We start from the raw sequence: 16467 nt of genomic DNA on the forward strand, positions 1-16467 counted from the left end.
TCCTTTGACAGTATCACAGTATCAGCTTAAAGCACTTGTTGCAGGCTGCTGAGTTTGCATATTTTGCTGTGAAGTACAGCCAGACTTTTGACCGCTTCGCCTTGGGCATTTTTAATCTGTAGCTCTGCTCTAAAAGAACCTGGACCCGCCTACTATCCTCGGAAACGTAAAATGATTGGCTAGAAGTGTATCACAGCTCAGGAAAAAAAAAGCACCGAAATAAAGCACCGAAATGTGCGCTGCTTTTCGGTCTGGTTACTACCGTTTATGTCAGAACCGGTGCCATGACACCGGTACCCATCCCTAATTTTTGAGTTTCTGCTTTTATTACAGAGGATTGTTGTCTGTGTGTGTCTGTGTGTGCATGAGGCCTTCAGTTGCTCGCCTATGAAAACAATGCAGAATAAGCGACTGCAGCAGGTCTGTAATGATTTGATTCCTGGCCTTCGTGGCTCGTTCATCCCGTGGCTCATCACAGGAAGTGGAAGCACCTGTGTGACTGCAGACCTGCTAAAATAACTTCTGCCAGGAAGCAGCAGACACGTTTGCATCCTACAGGCTCCAAACCTCTTTTGGCTCCTGTGGAGGGACCACGGTGTTCCCAAACCAGCAGAGAGATCTCTCCAGCTGACCCAGGGTCTGCCCCGGGGCATCCTAAAGAAAGGAGCAGGAAGTGCTGTCAGGTCCTGAAAGCTCTGAGCCAGAAAGCCTCTGCTAGGTAACAGTCAGGTTTCAGGTCCTCCAGTGTTAAATATAATACAGCTGGAACTGATTGTTGGGAGTTTGTCATGAGCACACATGCATCATCTGCATACGCTGATGTCTTCGGCTGTGACCTGCAGGTCTGCGGGTGACGGCGCCCCTGTTTGTCCTTTTTCAGACTGAAGCTGCTGATGGAAACGTTACTGTTGGTCTATCTTTAGCAGCTGGCTGAACACAAAGAGGCGGTTTGTGAAACAGCTGCGATCGTGGCTCAAGAGTTGGGTGTTCGTCTTGTAATCAGAAGGTTGCTGGTTCGAGCCCCGGCTTGGACAGTCTCAGTCGTTGTGTCCTTGGGCAAGACACTTCACCCGTTGCCTACTGGTGGTGGTCAGAGGGCCCGGTGGCGCCAGTGTCCGGCAGCCTCGCCTCTGTCAGGGTGCCTGTGGCTACAATGTAGCTGCCATAACCAGTGTGTGGATGTGAGTGAATGGGTGGATGACTGGATATGTGAAGCGCTTTGGGGTCCTTGGGGACTAGTAAAGCGCTATATATGGCCATTTACCATTTACAGCTGCGACTGAGCGATCAGAGCTCCTCGTTTTCATACAGCCAAGCTTACTGAGGATCAGCTTCCATCGTTCTGTGTGACACACACGGAGGTATGGGAGGCTCCACATACAGTGAAGTGTCCCATCGATGATGCCCTCCTGCAGCGGCTGCAGGTGCTGTTTGAAGGGTCTGGGTCCGGTCTGGGTCTCTGGCCGGTCTTAGATGCTAATGGGTGTTTAGGATGAGCTGATGTTTGCAGTGATCGTGCTGTGCGACCTCTATCTGTCCACAGGAAGTGTTTCAGATGGAGGTCAATGGACTTTAATGAGTTTTAATAAAGTTTTGGTGTTTGAATAGGGAATGACCACGAAGAGGCCACACCCCCGACAGACACTTTACTTTTATTCTGAGATGGATTTCATTTTTAACTTTGTGCTAATTGGACCGTTTATGAAGTTGTGTCTGGATCTGTGCGCTCTTTGTGACCTCAGCAGTTCTACTTCCTGTAAGGAGAAAACAGCGATGGAGGTGTGGCCACGGTCATCTGCTGGTCTTTGGGTCCAGGCTAATAAACGAGGCCTGAGACACTTCAAAGCTGTCATACGATTTCTGTTCCCTTTAAACAGCTGAAGGAAGAAAAACAGAACATTTACTGAGTAAATGAAACGAAACCCACAAAAACACGACAAAATAATGATGAATGAATCCAATCCTATAAAAACAGTTTGGTGTGTGTGCTCGTGCGTGCGTGTGTGTGTGTGTGTGTGTGTGTGCGTGTGTGCATGTCTGTGTCTGTGTGTGTCTGTGTGTGTGTCTTTGGGCAGGACAGAGTTAATCTGCTGTCTTTTCAAACATCTTTTAAAAATCTGAGCACAAACACTCCTCGGATGATAATATGAAGTCAACAAGCTTTAGAGAGCAGGATCAGCTGCAGCACACGGACACACAAACACATACGTGCACACACCTCCAGCTGTTCGTGCGGAGCTGGGCGTCGGCTTTGTCCTAATTAGATGAAGTCCCAGCAGATGCAGACTGGCCTGCTGAGTCGTGTGTGTGTGTGTGTGTGTGTGTGTGTGTGTGTGTGTGTGGGGCTCAGTAAGCTGATATCTGGAGCTCTGTTGTGTCTTTGCTGGTTCTCTGCCTGACTGTGTCCACAGTTATTGATCTGTTTATCAATAAAAAATGAATCAGTGAAATTACAAAGACGACTCTTTGTGTCTGAAACTGGTTCAAAGGTTAAAGGTCCTCTCATCCTGAGAGGTCATTTATGTACAGGTGACCTCCTCGCAGTCAGCTGATCTATATAATGTGCTCTAACTTCATTTCACGAGGCCTTGTGTGTTCAGCAGATCTCTGAGTTTCTCAGGGCTGAAACATGCAGACTAAAGGCCGGCTCGTCTGTCCCAGAGCCTGGGTCGCCTGGGTCACCTGTAGCAGTTTGATGTCTGTGACGTAGAGTAGAAAGCAGCTGCTGCCTGATCTTTGATCTGTTTCTGATCATTCGCTACAGGAAACCTCACAAAGTGCATTCTGGGTAAAGTTTAAAGCCTCGTATCAGCCTGTGGGAGAGGTGTGTGCTCAGAGCGAGTGGGAGCACATGAAAGGTCTCCTTTTACCTGCATCCACAGACCAGGATCATCTTCATCTCCTTCTGGCTCAAAATAATTTCCAGCATCAGAATCAACACTGTGAATGCAGCTAGTGTCTGTGAAAAGGAGGAACCGATCACAGGGATCAATCACCTGATCAGGAGCTGAATCAGCTCTGCTCTGTTTTTATGAGAAACATGTACACAAACTGTTTATTATGTACAGGAGAGCGCGTTTCTGTAACTCACCTGCATTGTTAGGGGCGTGGCCTCTGACAGGTAGCTGCTAACTGAACCTCTGGACTGTGTTTGTGCTGCTGTGGAGTTTCCTGTGTGCGATGTGATCACATCGGCTTTATTAATGTTTTACGTGGTCTGAGGTCAGAGTCCATCCTAAGTTTGGCCCTCAGCCTAGTTTCAAAGGTCACGACCTGTAAACAGCCGGTGGCAGAGCGTGACGCCTCTGAAGTGTGAGGCTGCGGTGGCAGAAGTTTTAATTCTTCTGCAGTAACGCAAGCAGCCCTCCTCCCCCTCCTCCTCTCTCACTTTACCCTCCTCGGTTACCGTGGGAACTCCAGAACAAAGGCCTCAGCCTACAGTCTGGCATGTTTGGAACTCCATATCCTCTGCCCTACTTTATACACACACACACACACAGCTTTTCCTGACAGTAACAATAAAACACTGACAAAGTGTCTGAGCATGCTGGGTGTGTGTGTGTGTGTGTGTGTGTGTGTGAGGTCAGGCTGCAGGGTAACCAGAGGGCAGTTTCTGATTGTTGTCTACTTTTGAGTGCGCGCTGTATGTGTTTTGGTAATTTGTGTGTTTGTGTTTTCTCAGACTGTCATCTGGTGAGAGACACTGCTCACGTTAACGTGTGAAAACAAACAAAAGTCGCTTTTTTCTTTGTTTACCTCCAGCGAGTATGGAGGACCAAAACTGCCAACTTAAAAATCATGAGTTTAAAATTAAACAAAAATGCTAAAAGTTAAAAACTCAGTAAGTGAACAAAGATTCCAGTAAATATAAAAAAAGTAAATATTTTATTTTAAAATGATATTTATGTTAAATTTAATCATTTATGCAGTATTTTTAATTTAATTTTGAAAAACTTGTTTTTGAATAAATCTATCAAATATAAGAAATATTATTACTAATATTTTAAGGTTCTTTATGAAACTTGTTATTTTTTTACTCGTTTTTTATTATGTATAAACTTTTTTCAACAGTTTTTTCTATTGCTTTTATCTATCTTGTGTTTGTGCGTTTGTCTCAGGTGAGGTTTACCTGTGTCAGAGCAGCAGTGGCTGAACGAGGACACGGAGTGTGTGTGTGTGTGTGTCTTCTCACTGTGTTTTCTTTTTACATTTGCTCGTTATTTTTCTGTTTCACTATGCAAATGATGGGCGTCACTCGAAGCGTGTCATGAGCTCAAAGAATAAACTTATAAATAAAAGAAAACTACATTTAAATGGAAAAAGAAAAAATGTTAAATTTAATGAAATAAATAATTTGTGTGTGTGTGTGTGTGTGTGTGTGTGTGTGTGTGTGTGTGTATTGTTGAAATCTCCCAATTCTTTGAATCTTTGGGCTGAAGGAGGGACAATACTCGGTGTATAAATGCTCAATCAACAATCATTTATTTCCATACAATTCAACAGTTATGAGCATAAGGACCATCATGATGGGGAGAGCTGCCTGCAGAGGGTCACAGCAAGTCTCAAAATAGTGACGGGTTACACAGCTTTTTATACTCTCTAGTGGCCCCCACCTGGTCGTAAAAGACCAAACATCACATTCTTTCTCTGTTACAGCGCCTAATTTATGACCTCGGCTCTCTGTCTTTCTGCTCTTCACCAAAGGAATGTGGTCTGTTTCTTCTATTATCTGGACAAGGTCCTCTGCACACAACATTCTCTTCATGATTCAGCAGTAAAACATGTCAAGAAACAATGTAATACATTCAACAGTGTTGAGTAATACAGGTCAAACCAATAGATCGAATGATTTTCACACTCTTTTAAGTCAGAAGTATAATGCAAACTAAAACTACATACTAATCACACACTCTATATTAAAGGGTATAATATGATCTACAGCAGTTAACATAATTCAACTATTTTGATTACATGTATAAGGTAACATATAATAACAGAATAATATCACTATATATATATATATATATATATATATATATATATATATATATAAATAAATAAGGGGTGCAACGATATTCGTATCGATGTTGAACCGTTCGATACAGTGCTTTCGGTTCGGTACGCATATGTATCGAACAATACAACATTTGTAATTTATTTTATCAACTTTCCTTCTGACGATGCTGTCTGTGTTGAGCGCTCAGTGAATCTGTGTTCGACTACTCCGCCTAGGCTGCACTGTCCAGCGCAGATCCACTGAGCGCTCAACACAGACAGCATCGTCAGAAGGAAGAGCGCAGGGCAAGCTAGCGAGACAGAAGTTAAGCTCTGCTTGCAACAAGCAAATTGAACCTCATTCAGATCTGGCGTTTGGAATTATTTTGGTTTTCATGTGACGTATGACCCTGAAGGTAAGCGAGTCATGGACTAAAGTAAAACAGTATGTTGGATGTGCCGTGCAATGCTCAATTACATTGGTGTGAACTAGTGTGTTAGCACAGTTAGCTCGTTAACGTGTTGGCCGTCTAGCCCCATGCACGGAGTGATCGGCGGTAGCTCGTTAACGGAGATTTGCCGTGTTGTGGCGTTAAGGTCATTTCAACGAGATTAACCTGAAAGCACTAGCGGGAACACAACGAATATGACTGCACATTTACGCCGACATCATCCTAGTGCAAAGACAAGTGGAAGCAGACAAAAAAAAGCAAGCATGCTACTAACTTTAGCCGAGTCATTTAGACAGCTGTTAGCACATGATTCTCCTTATGCTGCTGAGAATATAGCCCAGAAGAAGCGGATAGTATAGCTTTTATTTTGGAAAGAGACATTTCTCTGTAATAAACTCTCTTTTCCAAAGATGAGTGATTCCTCAATCAGATACAGGGCTTGCAATATCGCTAGCCCGACGTCCCGGAGCTAGCGATTTTTTCAGTCGGGCTACCAAAATCTATCTCTTCCCTGCCCGTCGGGCTATTGTACGAAAAATATATGTCAATGCTTTTGCATTCTTTCAGAAATGTAGCTGGGTAATTATGTCATTGGCATCGGTGAGCCACTGTCAATATGTGATATATTGAAATCGCGTTTGAATTTTCGCTTGTTTTTTTGCTTTCACTTTGCAATCGTGCGAACTGTGTATAGAGAGCGACAGCACTGATCTGTGAGTGATGATAATTTGTGCACCAATTCCTCTGACATCGTCTTATCAATCGTTAGCTTACTATGCAAACATGACAAGTGAAATCTCCTGCAGCTTAAACATGTGAGAGGTTGATCGCGCAGAGAATCGCTGAGCTTATGTGAGTGCGTGTGTAAAAGCATTTCAGTTCTGCTGAGCCAAATAAGACAGGTCAGGGTGAAGAAGTGACAGCCAAAGAAAAGCTTACCACAAAACGGAGAAGTTATGACAAATCAGACTATAAGGCAAAAAGAAAGTGCAGCTTTATGGTTTCATGGACAAAAGAATTTCTGTGGCTGCAATATGACAAGCTAAATAACCAGGGCTGCACATAAGTGGTCCGCAGGTGCGCATTCGCTGTCAAAATAAAAAACACGCACAAGGGTTAGGGTTAAATTTAAAAACTGTACTTTGGAGTTAAAATATATATTTATAATTTTAATAAATGACAAATTAAAAATGCATGAACATTTTTTTGTATCGAAAAAATATCGAACCGTGACACCAAAGTACCGAACCGAACCGTGAATTTTGTGTATCGTTGCACCCCTAATGTTTATATATATATATATATATATATATATATATATATATATATATATAAAAAATAATGGATGATGTATTAAATGGCTGCATTTTAGGTTTTTTGGGCTGATTATTTATTTTTAACTGTATGTTTTGGTCCTCCGTACAGTAACCCTGTCATAAAGTGTTTCAGTGACGTAAGCTGAAGCATTTAATTTGTTCCTGGTGAAAAACAAACGAATTAATCAGACTAATTTTTACCTCTTTTTCTCCTGTCAGATTAATCAGATTAATTTTAGTATTTTATAGTGACGCTGCGTTTAAATGACAGCCTGAGGAAACGGACTTCTGAGCTTCACAGGAGTGTGCAGACAGTTTCGGGTCGTCGTTAGAAATGAGCTGTGATGCTGTGTTACTGTTGTAAACCGACTGTCGCTCTCAGAGTTTTGTTTGAGGAGGTCTCCTTTGTCCTCGAGGTTAAACTTCACGCTCCGCTGAGCTTCGCCCGGTCTTTGCGGTCGCGCTGCAGCGTCTGATGGTGGTTTTCTTTCTTCAGTTTCTGTAGTAAACTTGTTCTGCAGCTCCAGCAGCACTGACACTTTGTGGAGCTTTTATTTTCCGCTGCATCGAGCACTTTTTCCGTCCTGCTGAGGTCTGTGGCCTGACGTCAGCCCGCGGACTCTGCTGGCACGTTTCATTGAAGTCTGGTCTGCACTTCGCATTTTAAATTGGTGAGAATTTGTTGGAACGCAGACGCCGGCGGCCCGGGAGAAGTCGACTCTCTCATTGGCAGCCACAGTTTCATTGATCTGGGATTAGAAACGTGAGCCCAGTGTGTCAGCGGGCCGAGGCTTGAGGCCTGTTAAATGGGTCAGTGCTGCCGGCAGCATCGATCTCATCTCAGAGATCCTGCTGGGGATGAGATCGTGATTCGAGTTAAAACTCTCACGGCTGAAACGCTTCAATCAGACTGCAGCCAAGCTGTGTTTGTGTTTTTATTCATTTGTGTATTTAACGGCGACGATGCTTTGAGCTGGATGTAGGATCAGCCAGCACGACTAACTTGCAGATTTGTTCCTGGTGTAACTTGTAAGCTTGAGCTTCATGAAAACAGACAAAAGGAAAACTTGTGTGTGTGTGTGTGTGTGTGTGTGTGTGTGTGTGTGTGTGTGTGAGAGAGTCGGTGAGTCTGTCACATTCAGGATAAAGACAGAAGCTCACGCTGCTGACAGACAGATGGTGGCCAGGACACATGTTTTATTCATGCTGTAGAGTGTGTGTGTGAGAGAGAGCAGGCAGCCTGGTTGGCTCTCATGTTACCTGTACAGACCAGTGTAACATTACCTGCAGGCACCTCAACGCTATAGCACAGCTGACTGTGTGTGTGTGTGTGTTCATGGTAAAATGCAGTCCTGCAGACACCTACTGTACCTCTGGTCATTATCAGCTCAGCTTACCTGTGGTGTGCGTCAAACTCAGATAAACCTCCCCCTGACCCCTGGTGACCCCAAAGTCCTAGCTGTTGATTTAAACAGTGATCTTAAATTTGGAGGTCACTGAGACACTTCCTGTCTGTACTGTGCCGTCTCGCCACAGACGTTGACCAGGCCGGTCACTGATAACAAACATAACTCGACCCCGAGCGACGCTACATGTGATGATGTCGTTAATCAGTGATGCACATTCCTGACCAAAAGTACAAGAACGAACTTTTCTCTGGAAGCTCAGAGACACCTCAGACTGTCTCTGCCACAGATGTGGAGTCATGTGACCTGCTGTTTATTTGTTTTAAAGAGGTTTCTTCCTGGAAATGTTGTCTCTCTCCACGCTGTACTGTCGAGCGCCTGGCAGCCATGTTTTCTTCTTCTTCTGTTGTAGCTGCCTGCTGTCCCGTCACACCGCGCATCGACAGACTCCACCTGCAGACCATCTCGATCGTCTCCTTTACTGAAACCAAAGTTGGAGCTGATTGCAGGGGCACGGGAACCTTTCTGAATTTCCCGTGCACTTCATCTCCTCCATGTGCTTCTGCAACAGCTGCAGGTTCTGGTTCTGGTCTAGGATCTGTGGACCAGAACCAGGACCAACGTATCAGCTGCAGGCCGACGTGTGAACATGGAAATGCTCAGTTCCTTCTTTCAGAGCTGCAGGCGTGAAAACGGCTCAGAGCATCGAGATAAACGATTCAAACTTTGTAAACTTGGCTTTAATTTTCCACTTTTCCTGAAACGTTGGTGGATTTTAGGCTCAGCTCTGACACGTTCCCGCACACGCTGAGCTGGGGTCACATGGCAGGGTGGGGTCTGCTTTGTGCCATCAGTGCCAGGCTGTGGATAAATACGAGTGTGTGTGTGCGTGTGTGTGTGTGTGTGTGTGTGTGTGAGACACCGGGCAGGTTTGGAGGGATTGCTGCTGACAGCCACTTCCCTCCTCCTGTAAACACTCCGATCAGGACGTTTCCCTCTCAGCCCTCCTCTGACCTGATGAAGGCCCACCTCCTCTGCTCTGCTTTGAAAAGTGTTCATATTAAATCTGTGTGTGTGTGTGTGTGTGTGTGTGTGTGTGTGTGTGTGTGTGTGTGGGACAGTGTTCTGGAATGGAAAGCATTCCCTCCTCGTGGGCTTTTTATTTCCTGACACACACTTTGTCAGCAGCAGGGTGTTTCCTGTTGGCTGACTACACACACACACACACACACACACACACACACACACACACACACACACACACACACACACACACACACAGGTGTGTGTTTCTTCTGATTTCATGAAGCACAAACCGAGTGACTGAAGCTTGTACCTGTGAATGAAGCTGGTCCTCTTAGGCACACTGGATCACACATTAGCCTCTGCAGGACTCACTGGCATGTTAATATTTATAAAACGCAGAAATATTAACACCTTTATTTTGGCGGTGGGAACATGTGAAAGGTCTGAACGTGGATCATTGAACGCCTCATTGCTAAGCACGCTTTTTTTCCTGATGTGATGTCATCATCGTCACTGTAATGACACTTTTCCTTCTTCGCTCGGTCACAGGACACGCTGCAGCAGCTGATCGTCATGCCGCTGCCCAACATCCTCTGCATCGCCAAGGACCCGATATCAGGTAACGCTTACGTCGACACACCTCCACAGGTGAATGTACCTCCACACTAGAGCTGGGCGATAGAACGATAACGATATGTATCGCGATATAACTTTTTCTCGATAGAAAAATTAAACTATCGCGATAGACCTCGCCACACAAAAAAAAAAAAACAGCCAATCCAATTACGTAGTGCAGAGCTGAACCAATCACAGCTGCAGCGTCACGTCACGTGACTTGTTACGTACAGCACAAGTGCCAAGCCGCACATGTGTATTTGTTTGGGAAGCAGCCAGCCACCGTGCCGCCCGGGTAATGGAGGAAATGAGTGTGGCGGCTAGAAAAATCAACCGAGCGTGACCGAAGAGAAAACAGATGATGGTTCCAATGCCGGAGAGATTGTCGAACGGAAGAGCCATAGAAGTTCCGTAGTGTGAAGGTATTTCGGCTATTTCAAGTCTGACAAAAAACAGAGTAGCTTGCACTGTAAATTGTGCCGAAAGCAAGTCTGGAAATACAATAAACTGGTGCATGCGCTACGTCCACACGTACCCGGGTATTTTTGAAAACGCAGATTTTTCTATGCGTTTGCACCTTTCTTCCACACGTAAACGGCGTTTTTGGTCACTGAAAACGAAGATTTTTGAAAACTCCGTTTTGCATTTACGTGTGGACTAGAAAAACGGAGAAAATGCAGCGTCAAAGGTGTGCGCATTTTTTGACGTCACACTGTGCGCCACGTTGTTTCGGTGAAATGAATTTCTACAATACTGTTACTGTTAATTCTACTCTCTGCAGTGTTTAAATGCTTACATATATACACACAGTTACTGTCCCTCCACACATACGACTCGGTTCTGCTTCTATGCCCCAGCTTTGTTTACTTTTTCCCACCGAGGCTTCTAGACTTCTGATTGGCCAACATTTCTGCACGGTTAGGAATCTAGCGCCACCTGCTGCTTTGGCATGTTCATAGCAGCGTTTTCCTTCATTTCTGTCTTTATGTGTGGACGGGATTATTTTTTAAAATGAAAACGGAAAATCTCCGTTTTCAAAAATACCCGTGTACGTGTGGACGTAGCCTCAGTCTCTGACTGGAAGCGCTAATTCGTCATTCGGCTTTTGTCAGACTAAAGTAACTGTTAAAACTGTTTGAAAAGCTAAGCTATACAACAAGGAGAGATTGAGAATTTCCTTTTAGTTCTCAGTTTATTTGATATTGACAAAAGTTAGTCAGTTTTGTCTGTTCTTCTGTAAAACAAACCAAGATTTATTTTTATAATTAATAATTTCTAAGTGGAATTGACAATTTAGTCTGTTTTGTTTGTTCTATTTTGAAACTTAAATGCTTTAGCGGCTGCCTTTTGTGTAGTTTGCAATATTTGCCTTTATTTATCTGAAAAAGTCTCATGTTCCTTAAGTACATCTACCCTGTTGAACTTATTATGGGAAATAAATATTTAAATCAAAACAAGCTGCTGATTATTTCACATTTTACTTGTGAGCAACGGCACATTTAAATCTTACAAATATAGTTATTTGGCTTATATCGTGATAGATATCGTTATCGCCTGAAATGAAAAAAACATATCGTGATATGAAAAAATCTTATATCGCCCAGCTCTACTCCACACGCTGATCAAAGCGCCCGACCAGCGCAGTGAAGATAAACTGCAGTCAGTCCAGTTAGGATCAGAAAACACGCGAGTCCATCTCATCTGCGCAGGTGCAGCAGGCGGTAGGGCTGCTCGATTATGGCAAAAATGATAATCACGATTATTTTCACTGAAATTGAGATCACGATTATTTGACGATATTTATTTAACTAGAGCAGGGCGATATGGCCAAAAATATTTATCACGATATATATTTGAAAATTTGCGATAACGATATAACCGACGATATAATTGATGCGAGACAAAATACAACTCCACAACATTACTAGCGCAAAAAGACAACCTTCCATTTATTTTCACTTAAACAAGAAGCTGGTTTTTATGTACATTAAAGCTTTATAAAAATTTAACAGTGCAAATGCAAATTCCTTGCTGAAAGTTTAACCAAAAGGCATTTCCAGTAGAAATGGGCTGACATATCCTGAGCATAACCATGTATAATATCCACTGAAGTTAAAAAGAGGTGCTTTGCAACATTAAACTGCAGTGTGCAGTACGCATTTTTCGGACCATAAGGTGCACAGGATTATAAGGCACATTAAGCGAAACAAAGTCAGATAAATCAAACTTGATTAAACTCATTCTTCTTGCTTCCTCCACTTCTGTACCATTGATTCATTAATGTTGAATTCTCTGGCAGCTGCTCTATTCCCATGTTGCAGTATATTAATGACTAACCTCGTATTGTGGATGGATTATCTCAGTTGTTCTCCTGACTGAAGTTTGGTCCGTTTACAGCATCCTGCCATGCGATTGCATTTGTCTCTAACCATTAGGAACCTTCACGTTAACTTTTATAAGTGGAAAAGTGTTAGTGTTCGTCCTCCAGCTTCACTGTTTATGTTATGCTAACATAGCTGTGTCGCTAGCGATCACGTAGCACATCATTATATACCAGCTAGCCCAACTTCAGTAACCCTACAAACGTCACTGCTGTTTAGTTTCCTGTCTTCATTTATGTTGGAAGTGATAGCAGAGCTGTACGTTTGATTTTTTTCAGAAATCTCTCAGTCAGAACATGCAATATCATGCTTAGGTAACTAGCAAAACTAGCGAGCTAACTTCCGCTAGCTTCCTGCTAACTTCTAACTCCGTTAAATGTAATAACTTTTGTTTTCATGGATGCCTGGAAGTTAAACTTTATAGTTACACCTGGTAAAGCAGCAATGCTGATCGTTTTATTAAAGATGAAAGAATTTAGACAGTTTTTAACGCTCAGTGATGCTGCAGTGTTGTTTGACCTGAAGCATACGGAGTTTAGGACCCAGATTACTCCCAGATTTAAGAGCATCTTAGTCCGACAAATATGACAATAACGACGGCCGCTTGCATGTTCTGCAAAAAAATGTGCTTTGTCGTGTATCTGACGGACAAACACCAAATCAGTTCCACATCACTGAAGTTGCACCATTTTTACAAACCAATTCTAGTTCATCTGTTTCACTCAACAATCGGCCATGTGCGTATGAAAACAAAGGCACTGCGCATGCGCGTTTTACTCCCATTCTATCGCGATATTTCATTTTCCTATCGTTGCCTAACATTATACCGGTATTACCGTGAACGGTATAATATGGCCCAGCCCTATATTTAACCCTTTAAGACCTACTATAGAACCAAGTCCACCAGAGCTTATATTATTTTTTTTACATGCTGTAGTGCCATTTGTGGGAGCATTTCAAGTTGCTATACATCAATACAACTGTTATAGCCCATATTTTACTAATATGTATGTATTAAGTCCATAGTAATTACATAAATTGCAAAAAAGTGCAATAAACTACAAAAAAAATTGAAAATCGCTTTTGTTTTGTTTACATATATTTCTACTTGGAGAAATTTAAGAGGCTTATCCCTCAAAACTTTATTTTTTGCAACTTTATTGTATTTAGTTTACAACAACAGGAAATTTATTTTTAGTGTCTTCATAGTTTTATTTTGGAGATACAGAAATTTTTATATACTGATTAGATTAGATTAGATTAGATAGAACTTTATTAATCCCTCGGGTGGGTTCCTCTGGGAAATTCGATTTCCAAAAAAGCACAGCACCGACAGAATTTACAGAGTTACAGAATATTATATATATATATATATATATATATATATATAATACATACACACACACACACACACACACACACACACACACACATAAAAAAACACCCAGCACGCCCCTGCGGGCGGTTTATCCTTCAAGCTCGGGTCCTCTACCAGAGGCCTGGGAGCTTGAGGGTCCTGCGCAGTATCTTAGCTGTTCCCAGGACTGCGCTCTTCTGGACAGAGATCTCCGATGTTATTCCCGGGATCTGCTGGAGCCACTCGCCTAGCTTGGGAGTCACCGCACCTAGTGCTCCGATTACCACGGGGACCACCGTTACCTTCACCCTCCACATCCTCTTGAGCTCTTCTCTGAGCCCTTGGTATTTCTCCAGCTTCTCGTGTTCCTTCTTCCTGATATTGCTGTCATTCGGAACCGCTACATCGATCACTACGGCCGTCTTCTTCTGTTTGTCTACCACCACTATGTCCGGTTGGTTAGCCACCACCATTTTGTCCGTCTGTATCTGGAAGTCCCACAGGATCTTAGCTCGGTCATTCTCCACCACCCTTGGGGGCATCTCCCATTTTGACCTCGGGACTTCTAGGTTATACTCGGCACAGATGTTCCTGTACACTATGCCGGCCACTTGGTTATGGCGTTCCATGTATGCCTTGCCTGCTAGCATCTTGCACCCTGCTGTTATGTGCTGGATTGTCTCTGGGGCATCTTTACACAGCCTGCACCTGGGGTCTTGCCTGGTGTGATAGACCCCAGCCTCTATGGATCTTGTACTCAGAGCTTGTTCTTGTGCTGCCATGATTAGTGCCTCTGTGCTGTCTTTCAGTCCAGCTTTGTCCAGCCACTGGTAGGATTTCTGGATATCAGCCACCTCCTCTATCTGCCGGTGGTACATACCGTGCAGGGGCCTGTCCTTCCATGATGGTTCCTCGTCTCCCTCCTCTTTCTTGGGTTTCTGCTGCCTGAGGTATTCACTGAGCACTCGGTCAGTTGGGGCCATCTTCCCAATGTATTCTTGGATGTTCCTTGTCTCATCCTGGACTGTGGTGCTGACACTCACCAGTCCCCGGCCCCCTTCCTTCCGCTTAGCGTACAGCCTCAGGGTGCTGGACTTGGGGTGAAACCCTCCATGCATGGTCAGGAGCTTTCTTGTCTTTATGTCAGTGGCTTCTATCTCCTCCTTTGGCCAGCCTATTACCCCAGCAGGGTACCTGATCACGGGCAGGGCGTATGTGTTGATGGCCCGGATCTTGTTCTTACCATTCAGCTGACTCCTCAGGACTTGCCTGACCCTCTGCAGGTACTTGGTGGTTGCAGCCTTTCTAGCGGCCTCTTCATGGTTCCCATTTGCCTGCGGGATCCCCAGGTACTTGTAACTGTCCTCTATGTCTGCAATGTTGCCTTCTGGTAGTTCAATCCCCTCAGTTCTGACTACCTTCCCTCTCTTTGTTACCATCCGACTACACTTCTCCAGTCCGAACGACATTCCAATGTCATTGCTGTATAGCCTGGTAGTGTGGATCAGTGAATCGATGTCTCGTTCACTCTTGGCATACAGCTTGATGTCATCCATGTACAGGAGGTGGCTGACAACTGCTCCGTTCCGTAGTCGGTATCCGTAGCCAGTCTTGTTAATGATCTCACTGAGGGGGTTCAGGCCTATGCAGAACAGCAGTGGGGACAGAGCATCTCCTTGGTAGATCCCGCACTTGATGGTGACTTGTGCTATGGGCTTGGAGTTGGCCTCTAGTGTTGTACGCCACATCCCCATTGAGTTCCTGATGAAGGCTCTTAGGGTCCCATTGATCTTGTACAATTCTAGGCATTCCAGTATCCAGCTGTGGGGCATTGAGTCATAGGCCTTCTTGTAATCAATCCAGGCAGTGCACAGGTTGGTCAGTCTGGTCTTGCAGTCTCGGCTGATTGTTCTGTCTACCAGTAGCTGGTGTTTTGCACCTCTGGTATTCTTGCCAATTCCTTTCTGTGTCCCGCTCATGTATTGACCCATGTGCCTGTTCATCTTAGCCGATATGATGCCTGACAGGAGCTTCCATGTAGTACTGAGGCAGGTTATTGGTCGGTAGTTGGAGGGGACCGGTCCCTTCTTGGGGTCCTTGGGGATCAGGACCGTCCGGCCTTCAGTTAGCCATTCCGGGTGTCTCTCGTTAACTAGCAGCTGGTTCATTTGTGCTGCCAGACGCTCGTGGAGTGCAGTCAGCTTCTTCAGCCAGTAGGCGTGAACCATGTCGGGCCCTGGTGCTGTCCAACTCTTCATACTGGAGACCCTTTCTTGGATATCTGCCACTGTGATGGTTACTGGACCCTGTTCAGGGAGGTCGCTGTGGTCTGCCCTCAGATCCACTAGCCACTGAGCATTGCCGTTATGGGTTGCATCCTTCTCCCATATGCTCTTCCAGTATTGCTCCGTCTCCAGCCTTGGTGGTGCTGTTCTCTTATTGTTCCCTTGCCACTGAGAGTACATATATATATATATATATATATATATATATATATATATATATATATATATATATATATATATATATAAAAATACAGAGACAATATAAATAAAATATACGAAGGGGATAAATAGAATAAATAGGAATAAAAATAAAAATACAAGTGAATTGCACATTTCAAGTATTGAGGTCTATTGCACCATTGACTATTTACAAAAGTATTGCACTAAAGGTATTGCACAGTGAGGTGAAGAGGCACTACAGCTTAGTTGTTCCCCCCTCCTTTGTCCTCCTGTTTCCCCTCCCTCTCCCCTCCAGGGAGGAGTTAAACAGTCTGATGGCGTGTGGGACAAAGGAGTTTTTAAGTCTGTTAGTTCTTGTCTTTGGGAGAAGCAACCTGTCACTGAACAGACTCTTCTGGTTGTTAATGGCCGTGTGCAGAGGATGCCCAGCATTGTCCATAATGTCCATCAGTTT

The 16467-nt window shown here is 44.1% G+C and overlaps 1 protein-coding gene across 4 annotated transcripts in view; it reads left to right on the forward strand.

Annotated features, from left to right (window-relative positions):
• Positions 1-16467, forward strand: part of ccdc88c (coiled-coil and HOOK domain protein 88C) — a 58605-nt gene that overhangs the window by 6353 nt on the left and 35785 nt on the right. For 2 of the 4 annotated variants that reach the window (XM_086275850.1, XM_086275851.1), the window contains exon 4: positions 9745-9814. In XM_086275850.1, the coding sequence (XP_086131976.1) occupies positions 9745-9814 (70 nt within the window). The other 2 variants (XM_086275852.1, XM_086275853.1) reach the window with 2 other exon arrangements.

Source organism: Aulonocara sp. 'chitande type north' Nkhata Bay, linkage group LG19, assembly GCF_057382095.1.
Source record: "Aulonocara sp. 'chitande type north' Nkhata Bay isolate Kocher_YH1m ecotype deep benthic linkage group LG19, A_spYH_male_GT1.1, whole genome shotgun sequence".
Classification (NCBI taxonomy): Eukaryota; Metazoa; Chordata; class Actinopteri; order Cichliformes; family Cichlidae; genus Aulonocara; species Aulonocara sp. 'chitande type north' Nkhata Bay.